The sequence below is a fragment of the Lytechinus pictus genome, chromosome 5 (assembly GCF_037042905.1).
Source record: "Lytechinus pictus isolate F3 Inbred chromosome 5, Lp3.0, whole genome shotgun sequence".
NCBI lineage: Eukaryota > Metazoa > Echinodermata > Echinoidea > Temnopleuroida > Toxopneustidae > Lytechinus > Lytechinus pictus.
In genome coordinates this window covers 49,836,909-49,864,747 of record NC_087249.1, presented here as the reverse complement: position 1 = coordinate 49,864,747, position 27,839 = coordinate 49,836,909, and the positions used below count along the sequence as shown (strand labels likewise).

Sequence of the window (27,839 nt, the reverse complement as noted above, 5' to 3'; positions counted from 1 at the left end):
CAAACCTTCAAACAACATCAGATTTGAGTATTTTACAGATGAAAAAATACCTTAGTTAAACAAATAATGGGAACGTAAAGCGAGAGTAGAAACATTTTGGTATAAGCCTAAATAGTATGCGATACGTAAAAATAAAGAAATAATCTTGTCCAATAAAGAAAAAATTGCATACCATAAACAGTTTCTTCCTTAAAGGAGAATGAAACCCTTGAAACCAGCTGAATCCATATCAAAGAGACAAATCAAAGAAACATATTGTTGAAAGTTTGAGGAAGATTGAATGAATAATAAGAAAGTTATGAGCATTTGAATATTGAGATCACTAATGCCATGTAGTTCCTCCCATTGGCAATGCGACCAAGATCTGTGATGTCACACACGTACAACTCTCTCATTACTTTAGTACTTATTTCACTTATATTCTCACTTTTATAGAGTCTATCACAAGGTGAGGTGTTCTCTTTATGAGAGGACAAGTACAGAGGTTTCACGACATTATATCATTGATGAATCGTTTGTCATATGATTAGAATGAGCAAAAAGAGATGTTTTGGGGTTTATTTTCAGTGTCCAAAAGGGGAGAGCTGTTCATCTGTGACATCATAGATCTTGGTCGCATTGCCAATGGGAGGATCTCCATAGCATTAGTGATCTCGACATTCAAATGCTCATAACTCTTCTATTGCTAGTCCTATTTTACTCAAACTTTTGTTGATCTTATTCTTTGATTTTTCTGCTTTCACAAAAGCTAACTTGCTCCAAGAGTTTCATTCTCCTTTAAAGTTATTTAGAAGGAATGACAAGATTCTTGTAGTTATCCTACTCGTCAAAGTCATTATTATCATCTTCCACTTACTCGTACTGCTTTTTCACATAATTGTCACAGGTCCATTAATTTAGAATGATTTACAAACTGACCTTAAAAATTCAATTTCCTTACATACTTTTAAGCGTTAACTGAAAACTTGTATTTCAAACAAAATATATGTCTCTCTTTCTTTTTTTTTTGTAGCATATAGGGCCTACAATTGACAATACTTTATATAGCAAACTATAAATTACAAGCTCTGCATTCTAATAGTTTACCCGTCATATCCTCATTTTATTGATATACCTTTTTCCAATCTGGAACGTTCAAATGTTATAACCATTGTCTTATCTATATTGTTGCGATGTATTGATTTATATTTATTTTGATCGGACGTTAAATTGTATTCAATATTTTGTGAGATATGAAAATAAACAAAACTGAAACTGATATATAGACCTACATTTAAAAAAATAGTTGGGGGTATCATTCAATTTACTTTCCTATATTATAATACTCCTAAAGGGGGGGAATTAAAAACTCCAGGCACATGCATGCTACTTGTCTTTCGCCCAATATGATTTGAATTTTTTTTTCTTCTTCCTTTTATTTTTCTTTCTCTCTTTATTCCATCTCTTTTCTCCTTATCCTTGTTTAGCTCTTTATTTCTGGGAGCGGTAACCTCGATCCTGCCCCTAAACTCTTTCATTTTACATATTATTATATCCTCTTTGGATGAGGGGGTGCAAGGCCATCCCACAGGCCAACAGCCTGTGTCAAGTCCTATAGTCAAGTTCAGTTCCGTTTCCCCCGTTTTCTTATCCCCCTGGTCTTCTCTCTTTTCCTTCCTTTTGCCCCCCTCTCTTATCTTAATTTCCATTAATTGCTTCCTCTATATATATATATATCTATCTATTTTTTTTCTATCATATCGATCTCCCTTTCCCTTCTCTATCTTTCCATTCTCTTTCTCTCTCCATCATTCCCCTTTCCTATCTTTCTATTCCTCCCTTTCCCTATTTAATTTCGCTTCGTTTCCCCCAAACTGGGGACAGTGCAACGAAATGCTCTTTGGTGGTGGTGCGGGGGGGGGGGGGGCGGTGTATAGTGACAGGGTATTGCGCAATCAAGACATGTGACTGTGCATGTGGACTAGACTGTGTACTAACCATAGAGATAACCTTGTTCATTGAATGAGTGGTATTCAGCCAAATCATTCCGTGTTATTACTTTTATTAGCAAGATAATCATTAAAATAATGGCAGCCAATGCATTCCCTACTTCCCTTATTGGTGTAATAGATGAACGGATCGAGAATTCTGAACATAGTGCATGGGATGTCAATAAGATTGGAGGAATACCGGCAAGTATTAACTACCGACTTTTTGTGTAGACCCACGCAATACAATTTGTGTATGCATGGACACAATAGATCCTAACCATAATCACTCTAGGCGACACCCCAATACTCACTCTAGGCGACACCCCAATACTTACCCGTGCTAATAAACTGGGACTCCACTCACGCGCGTTTGGGCCTCCCTAGCTTAGAACTAAGCACTAATATCACCTTAAAAACTAAATCTACAAGGTATGTATAATCTATTTACAACTTTAATAATGTTTAATCGGTACTCACCGGTTCTTTTGTTGCATTTTCAGACCATTTCTCACAATTCTTCGTAAATATTTGCGGCAAATTTTGTCGCCATAGACAGCTTAGCATCCATCTTTATTGATAAATGGAGGGCAAAATCGTGATATAGGCCCCGCTCGAGAAAAACTTGTAATCGATCATACCTCAATATTTAGGTTGCTAACTTCAGCTCACTATATATAGTATACTCGTGATATAGGCCCCGCTGCTGTGTTGAATGGCTCAGAATGTCCATTCGCGGGTCCTGTTTCACGAGTATAATACTATAATCGTTATATAGGCCCCGCACTACCGCACTTCAGGCACTCCAACACAGTAGCGTACGAAGCCCCAAACCGGACATTTTTGACATCCAAAAAAAAAAAAAAATTATCACGTACGTACGCAGTATTATTACGTACGTACGTAATATTATTACGTACGTACGCAGTATTATTACGTACGTACGTGATAATTATTACGTACGTACGTGATAATTATTACGTACGTACGCAGTATTATTACGTACGTACGCAGTATTATTACGTACGTACGTGATAATTATTACGTACGTACGCAGTATTATCACGTACGTACGCAGTATTATTACGTACGTACGTGATAATTATTACGTACGTACGCAGTATTATTACGTACGTACGTGCTAATTATTACGTACGTACGTGATAATTATTACGTACGTACGCAGTATTATTACGTACGTACGCAGTATTATTACGTACGTACGTGATAATTATTACGTACGTACGCAGTATTATCACGTACGTACGCAGTATTTATTACGTACGTACGCAGTATTTATTACGTACGTACGTAATGTTATCTCCCAAAAGGTCATACATGAAATCTGATCACGCGCGCTAGCGCGAAGCCCGCAGGCTTTAAATTTTTATGTGGGCCTACAATAGGCCTTCTGCTTTGATTGTTCCCGCATAGAATTTCCCTTTAAATACCAGCCTCTTCAAATAGTTTTTCTTTTTTTAAACACCTATACATCTTCACTTAATTTACATCAATTAATACCATATCATATTCAAATTTAAGCAGAGAACGAAGCAATTTCAAAAGGGTGGTAAAATAATAGGGGCTCATCCCAGTGTCGCGTGTGGGTACATTTTTGAAAAAAACTGTCTCGCCAAAACACTAACATAATAGGCCTTTAATTGTCCTTTCCCCAATGTGTTTCTAGCAGTTTCTGAAAGGAATGGTTTAATTGAAAACACAGCCTGATGACGAGAACAAATGAAATGGTTATCATATGAATATTGTGGGTTATATAGCAGGGACCTGGGAACTCGCGGGGGTGCTGGGGGTGCTGAAGCACCCCCAAAATTTTTCCTGGGGGTGCTGCGTGTATTATTTTCCATATAGGCAGCACCCCCACGAAATCAGGTTCCCTTTGTATTTTTTATATATGTTATAATGTACATATTATCACATCCGACAATCGCAAATCATACAACGTCTTTCACATATTCCAATAACATCCCTCCTATAACATGTAACGCGACTCAATCAAGCTCCGGCACGCCGATACAGACGTAGTCGCGCGCGATACGTGATAACCATCATAGTTTACACACTACCATGACTACTCGATAGCAGGGAGGGACAAGGGTGTGGTTGGACTTGAAACTTAGAGGGTTTTATGTCGAATCAAGTGTGGGCGAGCCCGACCGCCCAAGTTTTGTATAAAGAATTACAATTCAGACAATAAAAATCAAATTTCAGTCTTTTTCGCCCTGCCCCATGGCCCTGGGAAGCGGGGGTGCTGGGGGTGAAGCACCCCAAAATGTGGGGGTGCTGCATGTGTTATTTTCCATAGGCAACACCTCCTGGAAATCTAGTGGTAAGTTGATGAATGACAGAAATGTAATGAAAATGAACGACGTTTTGTAGACCCCCACCCCCTTAAGAATTTTCCGACACAGTACTTAAAATAGTGTTTAAATTCACCCTTTTTCAAATCGGAATATCAAATATTTTCTGCTCGTGCTTCGCGCTCGCATTATTGATTTTTATAATAAAAACAAAGTATTTATATACAACGCCCAGATACTAAAGGGCTAACTCTAAACACGCGCACGCATGTTTATTCAGATACGCAGCTTGTTTTGGGGCTACTCCGGGCTGAAAATATTTATATCAAATACAATTTTATGAAAATCTGATAACAAATAGTTAAGTTATTTAATTCTAAAGTTTAGCAATAGTTTATGAAAATGGTGATATGCATGTCGTCATGAATATTAAATAGGTGGGTTGACATGTGCGGAAATCTCTTCCCAAAGGTAGAGGGACCAGGGCCTGCATGGAAAATTTGACAAGCATAAAAAAAAGAAAAAAAAGTTTTTCACCCAAAATGTAAGGTCATTTAGTCCAAAAGCTATTATTTCGATTGTGAAGTGATGTATTTTTCTCCATGAAAGACCAAAAATAGTAGGGGGGCATTTGATATTGTGTCCCCCTACTATTTTTGGTAGGGGGGACACGTCCCCCTGTCCCCTCTGGGATTTCCGCCCTTGCGGGTTGAAGATATCACATCCCCACTATCCTGTTTCTTGTGTTATTACATGGAATCAAAATTGTTTAATTTTTTCATACCAGTGTGAATGATATGTCTCCCTTATAATGAAATAAGTTGCAGCAAAGAATATCTAATAGACTAAATCAGTTGTCAATTCAACTGCTTTTTGGTTCTTGAAGGGAAAATATCAAATAAACCTAATTTTATATAATAAAATACAAAAGAACAATTGGGGATATGACATCATCAGTTTGCTCACTGAATATTAATGAAGACATGCTTAAAACTGTTTCACCGGAATAATGCTAATCTTTAAAATGCAATAACTTTGATATTCCTTGTCGGATTTTGATCAAATCTTTATTCTTATGTTCGCCTGATTTCTCTTTATCTGTTCAAACCATATTGCATTCAGTGTGGAGTTTCAGATCAGAATATCAAAAATTTTCTGCTCGCGCTTTGCGCTCACATTATTAATGTAAGAATATATCCAATTACCCATCATTTTCTTGATTTTCAAAACATGAATAGAATGTCCCAATTATCGGTCTGAAATCTCATTTTTAATTCCGCTCGCGCTTCGCGCTCGCATCAATTGTATATTTATATACCTATCCTGTTCTTGATTAGAAAAGTGCTTAGAATGTCTCGTTTTTTGGTCTGAAATCTCAATTTTGTTTCCGCTCGCGCTTCGCGCTCGCATTATTTGATTGGTGATATATGAATCGTCTTAATGAGTAACTGCAAACATTCCTTATAACACTTCCCTTTCGATCAGACCAGAGCGTATATAAAAAATATCTGCTCGCACTGATCACGTTCGCAGTTATTATTTGTTACATACGCATCTTGTTCAGGACCACAAACATTGCTCAAAATATTCAATTTTTCAGGACAAAATACATGAATTTCCCCCCAAAAAAATAGCTCGCGTTTCGATCGCGCTCGACTTATCTCATTATATATCTATGTTCTTTTATAAGAAGAAAGCTAAGAAGTGACTGTCATATATATGTATATATATATATATGTGTGTGTGTGGGGGGAGGATTGGTTGGTGTGTGTGTGGTGCCCTTAGAAGTGTGTGTGTTTGTGTAATTATGGAAAATTCAATTATTGTGTCCCCCCCCCCCACCTTTGAGGAGAGATTTCAGCACCCCCACTGAAAAAATCGTTCCCAGGTCCCTGTTATATAGGCCCTATAATCGATGAAAAGTCATGATCATCACCAGCATGACTATGGTCCAACCATGGTCCCAGCTAGCAAGCTGACGTTGGTTGGGCCAATGCGGGGTGCCGATGTCGGCCACATTCGGCGAATATCGGATTCCATAGACCAATGAAAATTAGAATACTACGTACGTACGTAATAATACTGCGTACGTACGTAATAATACTGCGTACGTACGTAATAATTATCACGTACGTACGTAATAATACTGCGTACGTACGTAATAATTATCACGTACGTACGTAATAATACTGCGTACGTACGTAATAATTATCACGTACGTACGTAATAATTATCACGTACGTACGCAATAATACTGCGTACGTACGTAATAATTATCACGTACGTACGTAATAATACTACGTACGTACGTGATAATTTTTTTTTTTTGGTTGTCAAAAATGTCCGGTTTGGGGCTTCGTAGTAGCGGGGCCTATATCACGAGTATATTATTAAGCTTGCATCCTAAGATAGTCGCGAAACTGGCCCCGTCCAATGCGCTTTTCCCAACATTCGCACGTGTGTGGGGCTCGGATGACGGCTATTAGTATGTACTCGTTATCGAGGCCCCTTGCACTGTTATATCATGGAAAATAACGTGGTTGTGGGGCTTGTTTCCCCGGCCGGTGAGAATTATCATGGGCGGCGCTGGAGTGGGGGGGGGGGGAGGGCCTCCAATTTATTTTCCAAATAAACAAGGAGAGAGAATAATAAAATGTGTATGTATGTACTTCTTCAGAAATTTATTTGTCAATTTACTTCATACTAATATAGTTATTAACTTATTTATCAATCTATTTCTATTGATTAATTAATGTATTTTATTCATCATTTAATTTATTTTTTTTCAGTTTATTTTTCTTTTGTGATATAGAGAGTCAGAGGTATCATTTTTTTCAATCTATTTTAATTGATTAATTAATCATTTAATTTATTTGTTTTCAGTTTATTTTTCTTTTGTGATATAGAGAGCTAGTAAGAGGTATCATTCGTTTTTAATTATTTCTATGTGTGGAAGTTCATTTATTTCAGTCTATTTTAATTGATTAATTAATGTATTTATATTGATTAATTAATGTTTTTATATTTATTCATTAATCATTTAATTTATTTGTTTTCAGTTTTTTTTGTCTTTTGTGATGTAGAGAGTCAGAGGTATCATTCGTTTTTAATTATTTTTATGTGTGGAAGTTCATTTATTTATCATTCTATTTTAATTGATTAATTAATATATTTATATTTATTCATTAATCATTTAATTTATTTGTTTTCAGTTTTTTTGTCTTTTGTGATGTAGAGAGTCAGAGGTATCATTCGTTTTTAATTATTTTTATGTGTGGAAGTTCATTTATTTATCATTCTATTTTAATTGATTAATTAATATATTTATATTTATTCATTAATCATTTAATTTATTTGTATTAATATTTTTCCTTTTGTGATATAGAGAGCCAGAGGTATCATTCGTTTTTAATTCTTTTTATGTGTGAAAGTTCATTTATTTATTTATTATCTATATATTCATTTATTATATATATATATTTTTTGTTATCTGAGAGGCGTGCGTAGGCCTAGGTCTTATGTTGATACAGGCTCGTACATTTTATTTATTTTTATTCATTCTGTAAGTTCTTGTGGATATACAAAATGATGACGGCAGTCATTGTAAAGCTCAGAATATCTACTCTTTCACCTGGTATCCGCAGAAGATTCCTCGATCATTCAGGCATGAATGACTTTAACAATTTGAAGAAAGTATAGTTATACAATCTAAATTTAAAAATAATCGTTTACCTTTTTTTAATTAGTCGTAGTTGAAGGGTGTTATAACCTTATTTTTCGTTACATAAAGGGAATTTATATTTTATTTAAAGGTCAAGTTCACCCCAGAAAAATGTTGATTTGAATAAATAGAGAAAAATCAAACTCGCATATCGCTGGAAATTTCATCAAAATTGGATGTAAAAGGAGAAAGTTGTGATATTTTAAAGTTTCGCTTATTTTTTTTACAAAACAGTGATATGCACAACTCATTTGCTTGCAAATGATACAGTTGATGGTGTCCCTCGCTATTTCTTTTGTTTTTTTATTGTTTGAATTATACAATATTTCAATTTTCACAGATTTTACAATAAGGGCCAACGTGACTGAACCATATATTCCATATGTTCGGGGAGGAATTAATCATTGTTATATATATATATATATATATAGAGAGAGAGAGAGAGAGAGAGAGAGAGAGAGAGAGAGAGGGCCTAATACATTACTATTTCAAGTTCTCCTTCGTATTGCTTCACTTATTCATTTCCTGGTTTATTCATTTATTCGTTCATGTTTGTGCTGTTTTGGGAAAAAACTGTTGTCTATTAATTGACACGATAGGCATACCCCGAGAGGGGGCAGTATACCCTGACCGTGACGTAAAGTTGATGATAATTAAAGCAGAAACTAGAAAAAATATGCTCAAAGGTTTGCTGAAAATATATTTTTTTAATTGCCACGCATTTTGGTTAAGAAGTTCGCTATTCTCTAATCAAATATTTCCATTCTCACACTTTAATTAGTGTTTATTATATTAAATTGTATTCTACTCATTAATGTAATGAATGACTTGCTAAGATCAATTGTAATGTCACCTGCCCAGTAACCTGCACAATCAAGGTACTAATGGATAATTTGTTTTTCTGTTCCAATCGTGAAGAAGCGAAAACGAAAATCAGCCCCTTAGTTTGGGGTTTTTGAAAACACAAAAACGAAATCACAACGAGAATAACGTGTTGTGATTTGGTTTTTGTATATAAAAAAACAGAAAAATTAAATTAGAAAAACTTTTGTGCTATCTGATTTCTCATTCTAAATTTGTGTTTTTATATATATATAAAAAAAACCATATCAGAACATGCCACGATTCGTGACCTCACTGTCAACTAAGTATATGTATGATGCAACTGCATGAAAAACAGCGCCTATAGAATTGTGGGATGTCGCCTAGCAACAGGATACTATGTTAGTGGTAATTAAACTACATGTAAATCGATGTAAAATATTGATATTTACAGATGAATCCAACATGACCAAGCAATATCATTTTGGTTATATATCCTAAATATAATGCTAATCAAATAAAGCTAATTTCTTACCCTCCAGAAACTATTAGACGAAACTGACAAGGTAAAAAATGTCACTTAAACACAACAGTCATATCATTTCGTCTTCAAGAAATATAATTTTACAAACAAAGAAGTTTTAATATGAAGCATGATCTGATTATTAAATCAAGAACTATGTACATCTCAAATATATAGAGAAAAAAAATATCCACGCAAATCATGTTCGATAAACGATCAAGCAGGGCACTGGGAACGATTTCTAGTAGGGGGTGCTGTGGGTTTTGTTTAAAAAATGGCAAAAAATAAGAAAAAACATTACACTCCAAGATGATGGGGATTTTGGTAAAAATTATTGCTCCCAAATAAAAAAGAATTACAATCGATTATAGACCTATAATTTTATGCTCCCATCAATTCAAAGAATACAACGGTTCAAGGAAAACGTCAATATTATACTAAAATCATTTAAAATGCATTATTATCCTTTGTAATGGATCAAATTCAACAAGGAAAGTTAAATGTTGAACAAGATGCCCCCCCCCTCCTCTCTCACTCCTACATGTCAGCAGTGTTTAAAAACATAACCTTTTCGTCATGTTCGTGTCGATATAATTCAACAAAATTCATCTCGAACTTCGATTGCATTTGCATCCTATTTTCAAGTGTGAAAAAAAAATCAGCTCGCGCTCCTCTTTCATATCCTGTTCATGCGTCACTGTAAAGTCCTTTTCCCATTTTCAGTTAAGTAATTAAAATATTAAATAAACGTTTGTTGTTTAGGGTTAATAAGAGCTTAGTGTGCTCCATTCATAGCTTTTAACACATGGATTACAATTAATTTTTTTTTCCCGTTAGCGTTCTCGTTTAGTTCGGCCGTATAGTCATGGTAGGCCTATCTTGTTGGTAAATATTAAAGTAAAATGTACATAAACTTCCATATCACAACGCCCCCCCCCAAAAAAAAACACTTACCTCTTCCTCTTTGAGTGGCCGACCAGGGATTTCATGAATGGCAATGTGTCCAACCGGCCTGTACGGCTGTACCCCCGCCCCTTTAAAAATACTGAACCCGTACCTGTGTGTATATTTTTTTCTGACGCATTCAACCAGACAGACCTATGCGCCACCAACTGTCTTCTCAAATTTGCGCTTCCCCCCCCCCCCCCCCCCGGCTACGAAATCTCGGATCTGGGGGACACATTAAACTCCTGAAATAAAATATCACAGATAAGGAAATAGTAGAATAATTCGTGCATGAAAATAAATTATAAGAACACATTGAGACACTTTTCCGAAATTATTAAATCTTTTAATAAAATCGGGGGCGAGGGTGTATGAATTAGTAAATAAATGAATACCATATCGGCGAAGAAAAAAATGCAATATTTGGATGGTGAATTAATGAAATGACGATCGATCAATAAATGTTTTTTGTTAATAATTTGTTGATGCGATATGCCATTATTTCAGGCCTACTACCATGTATACCAGCAAACAATCGAAATCCATCATTTTTAAAACCATGCTATCAAATACAGTTACAAACAATCTTCAAGTGGATTGATTAAAATGAAAGAAGGATGAGAAAATAATAGGTTAATTAGCTGAAGAAAAACTGGAATATCAATGAACGGTATAAGTAAGCTTTAAAAAAAAATAAAAGATTAATAAATTGATATTTAGGTAATAGAGAAAACGTACTTAACGTACTTAGATAATATAGATAATGATAGGCCTATCCCCAATTGTGGGGGCCGCCGGCGGGGGGATAAGTCTCAGTAAAATTATAGCGTAGATATCCCTCAAGCAATAATAAAATTGACCAAAAGAAAATTAATACATTTTTCCCGAATGAATATGCCTATTCGTTTTCTTTTCTGAACTTAAATGGAAGAAAAGTGGGGAAGCGGGGGGGGGGGAGGGATTTATGAAAGGAATGAAAAAAATACAAATTGATAATACGCAGGAAGCCAGATGAATGATTCAATATTGAATAAGAGAAGAAAGCCGTTTTGAAAAAAATGTATATTGACTTCTTACATCCAGGTGATTATAAATAGATTATGATACATGAATTAATAAATGGATTCATTCGCAGCATTACGTCAAGTGAAAGATTGGGGGAAATTATACAAGAACTATGTAATTTAATCATTAATGACACCTCCCTCCCCGCAAAAAAATAATTCAAATGAAATGCTGAATAAAACGAGGTTATCAAATAACTAGCAAATACAAATTACGATGGATAATGGAACAAAAATAACTATATAGGCCTAACGTTACATCGAAAACACTCCCCCAAAAATAGCAAATGAATGAATCATTCACGGATTTATCAAAAGTTATTCAGAGAGCAGATCTTTAAAAGCAAAATATTAGCAACACGAGGGCGGCGTCAGGTTGTGAGGGGCCTGGTTGATTTTTCTCTGAAAACTGGAAGGATAACATCATGCCTAAAACAAGTCGCCCATATGGATCCTACTCCATTGTCATGCAGAGTTTTTATACTCACTTTTTTATTATTCCCCTTGTTTTTTTTTTAAATGAATTGGAGCCCCGGGCCCCTACAGCGCCGCGCATGATATCACTCACCGGGGAATCAAGACCCACGACCACGCTATTTTCCATGATATAGCAAGTGTAAGGGGCCTCGATAACGAGTATATTACTATAGCCGTCATCCGAGCCCCACACACGGCGAATGCTTGGACAAGCGCATTGGACATCACAAAAAAACTGAAAACAAATAAATTAAATGATTAATGAATAAATATAAATACATTAATTAATCAATATAAATACATTAATTAATCAATTAAAATAGATTGAAATAAGTGAACTTCCACACATAAAAATAATTAAAAACGAATGATACCTCTTACTCTCTCTATCACAAAAGAAAAAAAAAACTGAAAACAAATAAAATAAATGATTAATTAATCAATTAAAATAGATTGAAATAAATGATACCTCTGACTCTCTATATCACAAAAGAAAAAAAACTGTAAACAAATAAATTAAATGAATAAAATACATTAATTAATGAATATAAATAGATTGATAAATAAATTGATAACTGTATTAATATATAAGTAAATCGACAAATAAATTTCTGAAGAAGTAAATACATACACATTTTATTATTCTCTCTCCTTGTTTATTTGGAAAATAAATTGGAGGCCCTCCCCCCCCCCCCCCCCCCCCCCCCACTCCAGCGCCGCCCATGATAATTCTCACCGGCCGGGGAAACAAGCCCCACGACCACGTTATTTTCCATGATATAACAGTACAAGGGGCCTCGATAACGAGTATACTAATAGCCGTCATCCGAGCCCCACACACGTGCGAATGTTGGGAAAAGCGCATTGGACGGGGCCAGTTTCGCGATTATCTTAGGATGCAAGCTTAATAATATACTCGTGATGTAGGCCCCGCTACTGTGTTGGAGTGTCTGAAGTGCCGTAGTGCGGGGCCTATATAACGATTATAGTATTATACTCGTGAAACAGGCCCCGCGAACGGACATTCTGAGCCATTCAACACAGCAGCGGGGCCTATATCACGAGTATATATAGTGAGCTGAAGTTAGCAACCTAGATATTGAGGTATGATCGATTACAATTTTTTTCTCGAGCGGGGCCTATATCACGAGTATGCCAAATGGAGCGCCCTTTACGATAGTTGTTAATGCCGCGGAGAAATCGTTAGGCATTTTGGCCTGTGTTCAAGGCGTTCTTTCTGTTTTATTTTTTATATTGAAGATTGTGCATTTGTTGAATAGCGCCGTCTACGTCAGGTATGAGATCGAGTGTATAAATACACTCTTCCAAAATAATTATGATTCCGACCTGGCGCTGTTTAACTTCAATCTCTTTCACCTAAATTAGCGATGAATGCTAGCATTATAAAATATATATTATTAACGTCTGACGAAAAGAATAACCAACCGATCAGCTGACGAGAACGCGAATCACGTGATCTTCATATCAGCTTCGATCGCGAGTCAGAAGAGAAGAGCAGCTGCCCAGAAAATCAGGAAAAAGCCGTGAAAATGTAAGTTCCCCTTCATTTCTTTCATTTTTTTGTTGTTGCTAACGATGCATTTACACTATAAAATTATAATTTAAATAAGAGAAAGGAATATAGCTTGTACTTGTGATATAATAATATAAATATCCTGTTCTCAGAGATTTCTAACCAAAAATACTACTGATGTCGCCTATGAGGTCCATACATGTAATGTTGGACCTCATTGGTACTAGGAGTGCCCAATACTTACCCGTGTTAATAAACTGGGACTCCACTCACGCACATTTGGGCCGCCCTAGCTTGGAACTAAGCATCAATATCAATTTAAAATATATATCTACAAGTTATGTATAACCTATTTACTACTTTGATAATGTTTAATCGGTACTCGCCAGTTCTTTTCACTCTAGGCGACACCCCAATACTTACCCGTGCTAATAAACTGGGACTCCACTCACGCGCGTTTGGGCCTCCCTAGCTTAGAACTAAGCACTAATATCACCTTAAAAACTAAATCTACAAGGTATGTATAATCTATTTACAACTTTAATAATGTTTAATCGGTACTCACCGGTTCTTTTGTTGCATTTTCAGACCATTTCTCACAATTCTTCGTAAATATTTGCGGCAAATTTTGTCGCCATAGACAGCTTAGCATCCATCTTTATTGATAAATGGAGCGCCCTTTACGATAGTTGTTAATGCCGCGGAGAAATCGTTAGGCATTTTGGCCTGTGTTCAAGGCGTTCTTTCTGTTTTATTTTTTATATTGAAGATTGTGCATTTGTTGAATAGCGCCGTCTACGTCAGGTATGAGATCGAGTGTATAAATACACTCTTTCAAAATAATTATGATTCCGACCTGGCGCTGTTTAACTTCAATCTCTTTCACCTAAATTAGCGATGAATGCTAGCATTATAAAATATATATTATTAACGTCTGACGAAAAGAATAACCAACCGATCAGCTGACGAGAACGCGAATCACGTGATCTTCATATCAGCTTCGATCGCGAGTCAGAAGAGAAGAGCAGCTGCCCAGAAAATCAGGAAAAAGCCGTGAAAATGTAAGTTCCCCTTCATTTCTTTCATTTTTTGTTGTTGCTAACGATGCATTTACACTATAAAATTATAATTTAAATAAGAGAAAGGAATATAGCTTGTACTTGTGATATAATATATAAATATCCTGTTCTCAGAGATTTCTAACCAAAAATACTACTGATGTCGCCTATGAGGTCCATACATGTAATGTTTGGACCTCATTGGTACTAGGAGTGGTTCTTTTGATGTATTTTCTCAAGAATTCCCACGGATTTGTCCCAAATCTTGCGACAAACCACGTCGCGGTAGACAGCTGTACATTCTTTTTTATTTATAAATAGAGCGCCCCTTACGATAGTTGTTAAGAACGCGGCCAAATTGTTAGGTTTTTTGCACTGTGTCCAAGGCGTTTTTATTTTGTTTGATTTTTTATTTTTTAATAAATATTTTGCTAAATAGCGATTTTTACGTCAAATATTAAATTCATATCACAAAATATTTTTAATTGTAGAAATATATATAATATCATGCAATTATTTATTCTATATATATTTTATAATAAAATTTATAATTGTTGCGGTCTTTAAAAAAGGATAGTCGATCGATCAGGTGATGACTACTCGTATCACGTGATCTGAAAATCAGCTTTGTACCGCTTTGATCGCCCTCGACGGGACCGGACTGACTGCCAAGAAAAGATCGAAAAAGGACTCAAATGTAAGTTTCCCTTTATTTTATAACATTTAAAGTATGAGTAGGATTATATAATTTATAGTTAATGGGTAATTTTTTAATAAATGCTAAACAAATGAGGACAAAGCTTGCATTTTTCGAGTAATAATCACTAATATCATAAAAATACTTGGGTGCAGGACTTCTAACCTGTTTTTAACGCATTGTCGCCTATGAGGTCCATACATGTTAATGTTTGGACCTCATTGGTACTAGGAGTGACCATAATCAGTTAATACTCACTCATTCAATGAACAAGGTTATGATATAACCTTGTTCTCAGTTATATCTCGATGTGTAGCAAAATAAGGATGGCAATTTTGGCTTATTTTCTCTTTTTCTATGGGATAAATGCCTTGAATGCTTGATTTTTTTACACTGACAGTTTCCATTACACCTATTCGTCATACAACTTGGCCCTTAAGTAAATTCGATTCTTTAAATTATTTTTTTCTTAATTAAAAATAGAGATTAAAAAATGAAAATTTTCTTGCCATATTAATTATTTTCCACCAATATAGGGCGTACACAAAAATTTGCCAAAAATTCAAGTTTTTGAGCGCTCTAGTGAATACAAAAATTATTCCCAAGTTACAAATGAAAAAGAAATTGCAACTGTATGGAAATTAGTAATTTTGGTCACAAAAGTGATATTTTAATCATTTTTTAAAGTGTGTGCTCTGTACAGCATTGGCATGCCATAGTCCAACCTGTAGATTCCCCACAGGCAGGGTGGTTGCAGTGAACAAGTGTTAATACTCACTGACACTGAGCTCGTACTCGTTTGACATTCGAGTTTCGACCATTTCATACAGTTGTCTGTAATGAGTAGTCGATGCACACATATTCAGAAAAAAAACATTTGATGGGGATGTTCACCTGACGGAGTGACGGTCATAACAATAAGTTGGTTTTAATGAAAAATCAGAAAAATATTTTACCACTTGCCAGTGTTACTTTTTTGGTCGAGCTGCCATGTCTGTTTCTGTCAATAATCTAACTTGTCTTTGTAAAAATTTCAAATTATTGGAAAGTTTTATTTTGATGTCGCACAGTCAAGGCAGCAGCTCCTGTATTTGAAATAAAAGAGGTTTTCTCAAAAAAATGAAAGGGATTTTACTCGTGCAGTGCAGGGATATATCAGACATGTCATTTAACATATTTCACACATCACACCTTGAGGCCTTAAAAATATTTTCTTTTCTAAATCTAAAACAGTTTTGTCCAGTCAAATATACATGGTATAGATCTATATCTTAGATCTATTTTTTCATAAGTTCCATTTCCAATCATTAACTTTACTTTCATCATGTGCAATGCAAAGAATGAAAGAAATTATTTTTCCCTTTCCCTTTCTTGCACTTTTTTATATGCTGAATGTATGCCATGACGTGGGCAGGATCAGTGGCGGATTGTGACCAGGAGGAGACAAAGCATTGGAGGGGCACATCATTGTTCACAAACAATACAGTGCCCCTCCAATTCATTGTCTCCTGGTCACGGTCCGCCACTGGGCAGGATACAACCACTCATTCAATGAACAAGGTTATGAACTTATGATATAACCTTGTTCTCTAGTATTAGGACTCCCTGTCTGGCGAAACAAGGTTGGAAATATTTGGCCTATTTTCTGTTCATGGCCTGGGACAAATGGTTGATTTTTTTACGCTCTCAATTTCAATTCATATAACTTGGCTCGTAAGTAAGTTGAATTCTTTTAATTATATTTTCTAAATTGAAAATAGAGATTGTATTGTGACAATTCAGGCACACTTTTCCTTTTCACCAATAGAGGGCTCACACAAAAATATGCTCAAAATTAAAGTTGGTGAATACAAAAACGAGTCCCAAGTTACGAATACTAAATAAATCACAACTGTATGGAAGTGAGTATTTTGGGTTACAAAAGTGACATTTAATTTTTTTTTTAAGTGTGGGTTGTATACTGCATAGATCTACATATAGATTCACCACAGACAGGGTGGTTGCTGTGAGAAAGAGGATACTACTAAATAGTCTATGGGTAGTAGTACAGCTACCTTTGGTATGGTATCACTTTGCTGAACTTATAAACAAAGAGTTCCATCCTGGCCCTGCCACTCCCCCAACATATGGTTCTAGAACATGCAGTATGTGGAGCATCATGGCCCAGTGGATTAGTCTCTAGACTTTGAAACAGAGGGTCGTGGGTTCAAATTCCAGCCATGGCGTAGTTTCCTTCAGCAAGGAATTGTACTAAGAACATGCAGTATCATAACATTTCAAAATAAACCAGAGTCATCCTCAGAAATTAGATATCAGAAGGGTGGGGGGGGGGGGTGGTCACTGTATAGAAACAGTCACTTTAACCTGATTCGTAATCTAATCAAAATCAGGCTTGACCAGTTCTGGAAAGACCAGCATTATCATTCTCAGTACTCAAAGATATTAAAAAGTCAATATCACCTAATTGAAGCATTAAGGAGACATATCTGGAAGCTTGACTGCTGCAATAGCATTCTTCCAGTATTTGTATTTAATTGATGATTGGATTTGTTTTCTGATGTGAGTATAGGATTGGATGAGTAGCCGTACCCCACACCCAAAGTGCGATGCTTGCCAAAGTTTGTTGACCCTTGTGAGCCAGCTATACTGCCCTCTAGATGGTTCCCTGTACCATAGAGCAATCTATGTCTTTGCATGTCTGACCGGTCCGTGTCAGCAGCACTCATACAGGTTTGTATGTCATGGTTTCAAATTGTGTACTACAGGGTGCATAAGAAATCTTTTATGAGAAAAGTATCAATTTAGTAACAAATAAGAGATGTAGTTGTGGCTGTTACTTCTGAGTTAAGATGTGACTGGAGTAAACTTTCTCCCATAGACTCTGTATACATGAATCTGGCTGAGGCTGAAGCCAAGGCCAGCAAAATGTCGCCTTGAGACCGGCTTTGACCACATACCTGGTAACAACCAGATTCATATTACTTGAAATCTCAGTGTATTATCTTTTGAATGATGGTGATACCTGTACATTGATTAGGTTTTTGTACATTTTGTACAGTAGCATGACTTTAATAGCGTGATACATAGTCCATGCAAATTATAGACGACAAATTTTAGAATGGAGGCGGATAATAAAAATGTATTGTGTTAGACGGGGCATGCTAGAAGAATAATTCATACGATCTGAAGGGCCTAGAATACCCTGAGTAAGAAATTTTTTCTCGATTTTAATGTAATTTACCACTATCCCATTCCATTCCGTCCAAATTCAGTTTTAGAGTCTTCAGGACTCAGAAAAGAGTGGAAACCAATCCTGCTGATATTGGATCCATGTCTGGACCTCTACAGGAACCGCTGAACGACGCAGCGACATTTGACACAGATTGGTGTGATGATGCGGATGATTGGGGTGATGATGATGGAGTTGGAGATGATCATGAAGCTCTTACTCAACTTCGAATGAGCAAGAAGAAATCTTTTGCAGCAGTTGTGGTAGGTTTCCATCCCCTGACGGCCCCCTTTTACATTCTATTCTGGTTTTCTGAAATCTGGTCATATGGCTTGGAGATAAGAAACCCTCTCATCCAGAGAATACTAATTCCACAGTTGCTTGGAGGAATCCCCACAGGAAACCTTGCAAGTCATGGGGGGAACTGTCAGAGAAGACAGAAAAGTGTCAAACATTACCTACATTGACTCAAAGGACAGGACAGTATAGGAAGAGAGCCATCAAGGAAATGAACTGTCCAACCCCATAAAGTGGGAAATAACTGACTTTAAATACTGGTGATGACAGATAAAAAGCCACAAAAATTTATTCCGTTTTCTTGCACTTCTAAAATTGTATAATTTGCTGCATATGGGTATAGTATCGCGATGTTGTGTGCTTTATGTGATACAATGTCATGTAAAAATGGCTCTGTTTGTGATAATTCATCGAAGACTTTTAGTGTATGATGTCATAAATTTCAATTCTAAAAAAATCTAAGAAAAAGGAATCTTGAACATTTTCTTAATTTCCCTTTTTCAAATTTTAAGGTGAAATTTAACCACTGATACTGGTATTCTAAAAAATTGAAAACTGGTTGATCTAAAAATATTGGAATCCTTTTTGAATATTTTTTTGGGACACATTGATCATTTCATTGTTAGTCAATTACAAATTTCCTATTTCTAACTTTTCCTTATTTTGCAATAATTCACCTCTGCTTTTAAACGTGCATGTCATCCTGCAGGCGGCAAGTAGTGATGATCCAGTTTTACCAGCAGCCAACAACACCATGACTCAATCCAATACCAGTGAACTTGAGCATGGTCTTGAGCAACTCAGCTTCCATACGGAAGGTCCCCTTAACCAACATCAAGTTCAGCCTTCTTCGTCAAAACCAGTATCTGCCTGGTCAGAAGTGGTTTCCGAACCAGTTACAAGCGACAAGACTGTTCCAGAACTCCTCTCCTACTTCATCAATGTGTTTGATGAGCCTTCGGCGATGAGCGAAAATCTGTTGACGCACGAACATCAGCTCATGAGGGAGTACCAAAAGAGGGAGGGTGTCTCATTATCAGAATGGCAAGAAGATGCCGAGGGTATGAGGTAGGGATCAGAGAAACCTTTACCGAAGGGTGATTTGTTGATTTTGTTGGTTGTCTCGTTTCTGGATGAAGCAAGCAAAACTTTCTGAACCTGATGAAACCTGAATATGTTCCAAGTTTGATCTCCAACATTTATCAATGTACTGTACTTGAAGGACAACAAAAGTTTGTGAACTATTGAGCATCATGAGAGAATGCCAAGAAAGGGAGAAGGGAGGGTGTCTCATTGGAATGGCAGGGGAAGGGTATGAGCTTAAGGTCGGGGGAATACACATGGGTGAAAGGGTAAATTTTAGTATGTACTGCTATTTCTGAATGATAAAAAATAGAAACTTTACATTTATCACATCCCCTTAATTGACATGTCAGTAAAAAAAAGTAATTCATGTACTTGTACTATACTAGGTAATTTCATCAAGTAAATTCTGCAATTATTATTCATTTAAACCTACGTTATCATGTTACTTTAGTGTGCACAAGGACATGAACTTCATGTTGTCATTTTGAGAAACGAAAGATTACTCTCTCAGTTGGTGCTCCAAGGTTTTAAATCTGGTTTTGTCCCCATTGAAGGGGAGAGGCTGGATGTGAGGTTAGAGAGGTTCAGTCCTTTATCTTTTATTTAGTTCATTCCTGCATAACGTGGTCTTTCGCTTTTCTACACTTCTGATTTTAGTGGTAGTGGAGGTGGTAAAGGTGAAGGATACGAGAAGGTCACAGCCAAGCATGGGGACAGAACCTTTGAAAAGTTTATTAAGAAGATCCAGACCTGCCCTGAACAATGCATAAGGTAAATTCCTATCAAGAGCTTTAATGCATGTGTACATTTGATTTCCTGTTTGCTCGCATAGTTTACCAAGATTAGTGTACATGTATGTATGTCACAACTCACTGTGTTCAATATTTTGATCTGCAGTGCTTTCCCGAGGAGACCTGTTTTCAGAGATCCTCAAGTAATTAAATTCATATTTGACACTTGTCCTGTCCTGCCCCAAATGCACATATATATCCTTTTGACTCAGTCTACCAATATTAGGGTATGTATGTCAGAAATCATGTGTGATATTCATTATTTGTTATTTGTGATATACATTGAATTTCAGAGATTGATATACCATTTTTCATATAAATAGATAAATAAATAATACACAAATATTTTCATGTTAAATACTTTTATTATGAATTTGAATAGTAAAAGTCGTTTCTCATTGAATAGTTTCATGCATGGCAGATTATTATGAAAAATAAAATAAATACCATTGCTCATGGACAATCTGCCATTGTATTCTCAGGTATTGCTATGGTGGGGATCCTCTTTGGATGACGGACTCCAATCAACGGTCAACCAATATACAAGCCTGTCCTTACTGCGGTAGCAAGAGACTCTTTGAATTTCAACTCATGCCTGCCCTTCTACCCTCTCTGCAGTTTCCTGATCAACAAGGTATTCATATAGATAATTATTACACAATCTAAATTGGCAATACAATGAAAAGAAAATAATCGCTTTTCAAAAGAGAAAATGTGCAACTTTTTCATCAAAATTTGGCTATTATCATTCATTTGGACTTGTGCTATATCCATATTGATTTTGTTGAAGTTCTTTAGCATGCAAGGTGTAAATCAAATTAAAAAGTTATTTTTTGTTTGATCCACTGTTTTTGTAGAATTTTATTCAAAATTTGCTTAGTGCTGAAATGAATTCTGTTTCAACGCTTGCAGATGGTATTAAATGCCCTTTTTTTCTCCCCCATTTCTAATTGTTCTTTATTTACAGCAACACCTATTGACTTTGGTGTGATTGCCATCTTCACATGCTCAAGAAGCTGTTGGACTGAAGAATGCAGTGACACGCTAAGGGAGGAAGCACTCCTAATTCAGCATGACCCAGACAGCAACGCCATCGTTCAGGCAGAACAAAAGTTAAACAGATCAAAGAAAGATGATTTTAAATTAATTTAAGAGAATAAGGAGCCAGTCTTATCAATAACAAAACTGTGAATTTCAAGAAATTTAAATTATTGACGTTCACAAGCAACTGAATGCAGAGTTCAGAATTTGTCAAAATTTGATTAGGGTTTTCGGAAACTCAGTCCCACTGTTACCTTTGTGGTATTCGGGTAAAGTTTGCGATTTATGACCAAGATTACGGAACACCACTCTGGACTAGGGTAAATTGTTGATTGAACTACTAGTATTCCCACTATAATACTTTTTTCTTCTCATCCTGCAAGGTCTAATCTTATTTTGCCTACAAACAAATTCATCTCCTAACCACTTTATCAAATACTTATTTGGATCAACACCTCTTAGTTTTTAGATGAATTGATTATGAATCTAATTTGAATTTGGGCTATTCCATAAATGGTCAATCTTTTTGTATGTCTGACCCCCTTTTTTCTCTTTCATTATTTTACTTCTTGAACTGTTCAAACCGTGACACAATTTGAGAACGTTGTTGCTGCTTCTAATGATTTTTTTTCTTCTCTATTTATTCCAAACAAATTTTTGTTGGGGTGGACTTGCCTTTAAATGGCTCCTAGCCCTGGTGGGTGTTTAAAAAAGCTGTTCGTAAGTTAAGAGTGACTTTAATAACGACTGGTGATCCTTTCTTGTTTATGGTAGATTCATTGGCAATGGTTTAGCTAGTATATAAGAAAGGATCACCAGTCGTTCTTAGAAGTCGCTCTTAACTTTATACAAACTGGTGATCCTTTCTTGTTTATGGTGGATTCATTGGCGATGGTTTAGCGTTTATATAAGAAAAGATCACCAGTCGTTCTTAAAAGTCGCTCTTAACTTACGAATAGCTTTATGAAACGGCCCCCTGGTACTCCTCAGGAAGCGGGGACTCTTCATACATTTCAATCAAGCTTGAATATCTGGGAGATCATTGATTAGCAAATATTTCATGATTTGTGAAAAGACAATTCTTTTTGAGAATATATCTTTAATAAACCCTCACATCAATATGCATGCAGATACACTATTTATTATGTCCTTATTGTCGTTGAAGAGTGGTACATAATATTTTTTCCAGCCCCCCCTTTCCGATGTTAATGGCAGTAACAATGGACAGTGTAATAAATTGACGGTGGTGAATGTTCCTTCATGGGGATCGCTATTTTAGTAATATGGCAATGATGTAACCTCATACTGTCTGAAAATAGTCTCCTAGGCAAAGAAGATTGTTACTTTGTCAAGAAGTTTTTCTAGAGCTATCCTCCAAATTCTAAGTTACGAGGCATTAACACCCAGGGGTCCGTTTCATAAAGCTGTTCGTAAGTTAAGAGCGAACCCTTCTTACGCGCTTAACCATCGCCAATTCAATATACCAATTACCACAAGAAAGGATCACCAGTCGTTCTTAAAGTCGCTCTTATCTTACGAACAGCTTTATGAAACACCACACAGCTATTTTTTTTGGAAATTATTTTATATAATGATACAAAAGAAACTGTTCCGAGAAAATTGGCAAAACTTGAAATGTCACAATTTTGTAATTTATATTTGGTTTTGATGCATTTCTCAGTGTTATATGCTGGTTTGTTTTCTCTCAATATATTCCAATCAACTTTGTGGTGGGGTGGATTTGATCTTTGAAGTGCAAACCACTCTGATTTGATTTATAAGATGATTTTACCATAGAGTTCAGAAATGAGACATAATTTTCCTTCTATGTTGAGCATTTCAGCATTGTGACCATATTTCAATAAAGTTGATTTTCAGTAGAGCATGATGAAAAAACAAACCCGATATAAAACAAATTGGTTCACAGTGACCCAATGTATATGTAGCCACATGAATACCTAATGGGCCCCACTGAAATCATTGTAATTTGGCCTTGTTCATAACTACAATTTATTTGGAAACGGGCCAATTTACACCAATTTTAATGGAGCCAAGTAGGTATTTTTCGTGTATGATTATTGATTTCAAGTGCAATGTTGTGGCTGGTGTTGTAAGTGTTGCCACAACACCAACACCAGCCTAATTTCAAGTGCAGTGTTGTGACTGGTGTTGGTGTTGCCAAAAAAAAAACAATGACACCAGCCTCATTTCTGGTTTGCCACAACAAACCTAGTCTCAATCTACTATGGTCAACAAGGAAATTGGTGATCACTCTCGCAAAAAGTGTTCACTAGCTTTCTAGGAAATTTGTGATCACTCTCGCTCAGCTAGTCAACCCCCACCCACGAGAAACTAGCGAGCCCGCCAATTTTGTCTTATTTGCATAATGCAGACTCACGGCGAATTTGCATATACCTCGGGCTCATTTGCATATACGGATCACCGGCCGCACCGTACACCGACGCACTGATTGGTGAAACGCTTGACCAATCACACAACGGATCAGTGCCCACCTATTGTTCCCGCGTTCGTGCATACGGTCCTGGGGATTGGTATAAATAGACTACGTTATCAGATAATTTTCGTCACTTGGTAAAGAGTTGCAGCGGCACACGAAAGCTCGTGAACTTGTAAGCTAGTGAACACTTTTTGCGAGAGTGATCACGAATTTCCTTGTTGACCATAGTAGATTGCGAGACAAATGAATACCCTCTAGCGATTATTTCAGTCCGCAATAATGAACCTATTTAGTATTATTAAACCTAGTCTCATTTCAAGTAGTGTTGTGACTGGTGGTGTTAGTGTTGCCACAACACCAGCCTGATTTCAACCAGTGTTGGGGCTGGTGTTACGTGTTACCATAGAATTGACACCAGCTTTCAACACTTCAACACCATACTTGAAATCACCAATTGACTACAATAATGCTGATCAATCATAACTGAACAGCAAAATATGAGAAAGCATGTAAACTCAGACACGATTAAAAAGAATGACTACACAAGCAAAATTTCCCTTCTCACCGATCAGCATTTGATTTTTTATTACAATTTGTAAAAATGCAACAATTTTTTCTTTTGTAATCTTTCTTTTTACAATAGAAAAAGCTTTTCATCTGTACAACGGGTGCACCAATATAATTCTCATTTTTCTATATTGTACACAATATGGTAATCAATAAACTCGCTATTCATATCGTAGGATGGGGGAATATAGCATATATCTTGAAATATTTCACATACAATAGGATCTACATACAGTATATCTGTTAAAAACATTTGAAACTAAAATAGGTTTTGATCTGGTAGTGAAAAGTCAAATGCGGTAATAAAAAGTCTAGATGCAGTAGACCAAGGCACTTCTGTCCAACAACTTTATAAAAACGTGTATCCAATTTTTTAGATATCAAAACTGGATTGAGTATTCTTATATCAAGGGGTGAATACCTTAAGTTAAAACACCTTAGATTTATAGTGTAAGGAATATATTTGCTAAAGTGTCTAACCTCACATTGATAACTCATTTTTTTCTTATATATATATAGTTCGGTTTCTGCCAAATCATCAGTATTGCGAGGTTTAGAGAATAAAAGAATGACATCTATGAACTTCATAACCTGGTGTTCTTTAGAGTTCTTAAACACACAGACATAATAGTTTCTCTTTTCAGCCAACATTATCATCAACATACACAATCTAAATAAACTGGAAATCCTATTCAACAAGATGTTTGTGGATTGAAGACTAATATATAAATTATTATTTTGCAAAATTATCTCGCACTAGAATTTAATTTTATATGATAGTATCAAACACCTTCATTTATGGTAGAGGTCTGGAATAAAACTAGGTCCTATAATTTAGCAAACGTAGCCTAAGAGCTAATAGCGAGTGGTATTGTTTCAATATCTGTGTTGTAAATTGTTATCGGTGATGGAAAAAAAATCATATTTTCTATGCAAGGGAAGACTGAGAAGGAGTGACTATTTGCTTGATTTCTGTCTTCACAATTTTCACATTTCCACATCTTTTGTGGAATATTTCAAATCCGACTGGTACAATATTTACACATCAGCAAATTTCAAAATATACCGTATATCAAATGAGCACTGCCGAATGAAACATTACAATCAAGACTAAATCACCAATATCAAATATGCAGTGCCGTATATCATATAATCATATAAAGATGAATACGATATGATCTTTAAATAAACATGAGCTTGTTTTAAATAGGATACGACAACACTAGCATATCACACACTAATGTACATGTATGCCATTTGCATACGTGCAAATAAATTATATATTATTATTTCTTTCATTCTTCTTCTGTTCATTTTTAAAATTTAAAATTGTTAAGTACACAGATCTTTTAGGATATATGTATATTTCATCAGCATGCTTTATATCAAATGTACATGCGCTTCCTAAAAAAAAAAAAATTGAGAAATATAACAACCTAATCATTTAGACACCTAACTAAAAGAATATGTCTCGAGCTGTATACCTTAAACAAAGAAATTATTGACTACATAAAACTCCATATTACACCGTGCCATGTTTTATTTTTGGTATCCACTAAATTCCCTGAACCAATTGCAAAAAAAAGGATAATGATATACCTTAAAAATCTCATGAATAGACATTAAAAATACTTCTTTTTAAAAAAAACATGCTTTATATCTATGAAATCGTAAGTACAAGATCTATAAAATTTAAAAGTATCAGGTCGCTAAAATATCTATTGAATGTGAATATTTACTGAATTTTTCAGCTACCTAATTACAAGTAAGTCTTCTTTTTAGGTAGTATCCATTGTGATACACATGCCTTTATAAATTCTAGTAACGGCATTGTCAGCTTAACTTGAAGTTTAAGTACACAAATGTGAAAAAGTGTGAGAAAAATTAAGAACCTGAATACCTATATGATTGTGTTTGAAATATATATTTTTTTTAATTTAAAAAGTTCATCAAGTTGGAGCGAATCTAAATAACAGCACTGATTTTATTGGAAAGAATTTCAAAGCATCTCTCCCCCTTTATTCACCCTCTCTCTCTCTCCTCTCATTTCCTCTGAATACTTCACTGAATACTCTAATTACGCTAAATCCTGCTCTGAATACAATTCTGAATACACAATTAGAATCCATATTTTTCCCGCATTTCAGTGATATGAAGACTGCAGCAACAAAATAGAAAATGTTCATACTTGATCATACAAAGACATCCACCTATTTCTTATAAAGCATTATAATGCCATATTTCAAAGAAAGCTTGAGTAAAAATAAAATTTTATCCTTTATTCAATATCATGATGTATTTCTCTTGTTTACTATCAGTTAAAGAGCAACAAATTGCTTGGGGGTAAAGTGATCACACTATTGAAAAAGTCATGAAATGACTCGACGCATTCAGGTAACGGATACATTGCAAAAAACGTTGAATGTCTTTAGGGGTAAATTGCTCTGGGGTAAAAGCTATCTCAAAAGTGAATACTGGCTAGCAGAGCAACATAGATTAATGGTTCATCTAGCACAAAATAGACTCAAAATATATGATCCAGCCAACCTTTTATTTCTAAGTCTTTCCTCTGTATAAATAGGCAGTTTTCACAACCACTACACAGACACTTTCTGGAATGTTGAGAATCTATTGTCAAAAGTCCTTCGTGACAAAGCACCCTTTGTCGAAAATCAGTGAATCAAAAAGCAGTGTCGTCCTGGACAAACAACATATTAGCAATTTTCCGTCAGCTCGGTATCTTTGGACGATCTGCTGTCCTGGTGCACCAATTTTCGACAAGAACCTCTAAGCTGTTCGTGGTGATTTGACAGGCATTTCCAATAGATTCTCAACCTTCCAGAAAGCGTCCGCATAATGGTTGCAAAAATTCGCTAAGACCATGTACAAGAGAATACAGTGATGGATGTTTAATTACTTGTAACAAGTATATATTGCCAGATGGACTTTTCCTTCTTTGCAGCCTCTAAATACGATATCATTTATCTCATTACTTGGATCTCTGTTTCTTTATCCTCCTCCCTTCCTCCTTCCTTTCACCCTCTCTCTCTCTTCCCCATAGTCTTGGTGATCAGACTCCAATGACTGCATCATTCGTCACTGTCATACTTCTGTGAATTCAAATCCTGCGTAATTGGAGACAAATAAAAAGAAAGAATAAAATACTGTATTATCATGAATCATATCATAAAAAGGTATAAGTAATAATAGCATTATGAAATGGAACCCCCCCCCAAAAAAAAAA

The 27,839-nt window shown here is 35.6% G+C and overlaps 2 protein-coding genes across 12 annotated transcripts in view; one reads left to right on the top strand and one right to left on the bottom strand.

Annotated features, from left to right (window-relative positions):
- Nucleotides 1-1,957: 1,957 nt before the first annotated feature.
- On the top strand, nucleotides 1,958-24,580 carry LOC129261143 (programmed cell death protein 2-like). Of its 6 annotated transcripts, none has more exons than XM_064099157.1 (8): nucleotides 1,958-2,399; nucleotides 16,720-16,839; nucleotides 17,696-17,856; nucleotides 18,399-18,618; nucleotides 19,362-19,720; nucleotides 20,396-20,509; nucleotides 21,012-21,163; nucleotides 21,497-24,580. In XM_064099157.1, exons 2-8 carry the CDS (start codon nucleotides 16,792-16,794, stop codon nucleotides 21,679-21,681), a joined length of 1,239 nt encoding a protein of 412 aa, XP_063955227.1. In that variant the 5' UTR covers nucleotides 1,958-2,399; nucleotides 16,720-16,791; the 3' UTR covers nucleotides 21,682-24,580. The 6 variants fall into 6 exon arrangements, with proteins under 6 accessions (XP_063955227.1, XP_063955231.1, XP_063955230.1 ...); XM_064099161.1 differs by lacking the exons at nucleotides 1,958-2,399; nucleotides 16,720-16,839 and adding exons at nucleotides 13,131-13,389; nucleotides 13,776-13,888; XM_064099160.1 differs by lacking the exons at nucleotides 1,958-2,399; nucleotides 16,720-16,839 and adding exons at nucleotides 13,155-13,389; nucleotides 13,761-13,888.
- The window catches only part of LOC129261312 (trichohyalin-like), a 67,232-nt gene continuing 63,973 nt past the window's right edge, over nucleotides 24,581-27,839 (bottom strand). For all 6 annotated transcript variants that reach the window (XM_064099153.1, XM_064099151.1, XM_064099155.1 and 3 more), the window contains one exon: nucleotides 24,581-27,720. In XM_064099153.1, coding sequence (XP_063955223.1) covers nucleotides 27,698-27,720 — 23 coding nt within the window. In that variant the 3' untranslated portion in view covers nucleotides 24,581-27,697. The remainder of the gene's footprint in view (nucleotides 27,721-27,839) is intronic.

Bases quoted from the DNA above. Each gene is read 5' to 3' on its own strand.
- LOC129261143 (XM_064099157.1), top strand. From the start codon at position 16,792: ATGGTTGATTTTTTTACGCTCTCAATTTCAATTCATATAACTTGGCTC. The intron at 17,857-18,398 runs GTTTGTATGTCA...GTCCAAATTCAG, and splicing joins TGTCAGCAGCACTCATACAG to TTTTAGAGTCTTCAGGACTC. The intron at 21,164-21,496 runs GTATTCATATAG...CTTTATTTACAG, and splicing joins GCAGTTTCCTGATCAACAAG to CAACACCTATTGACTTTGGT.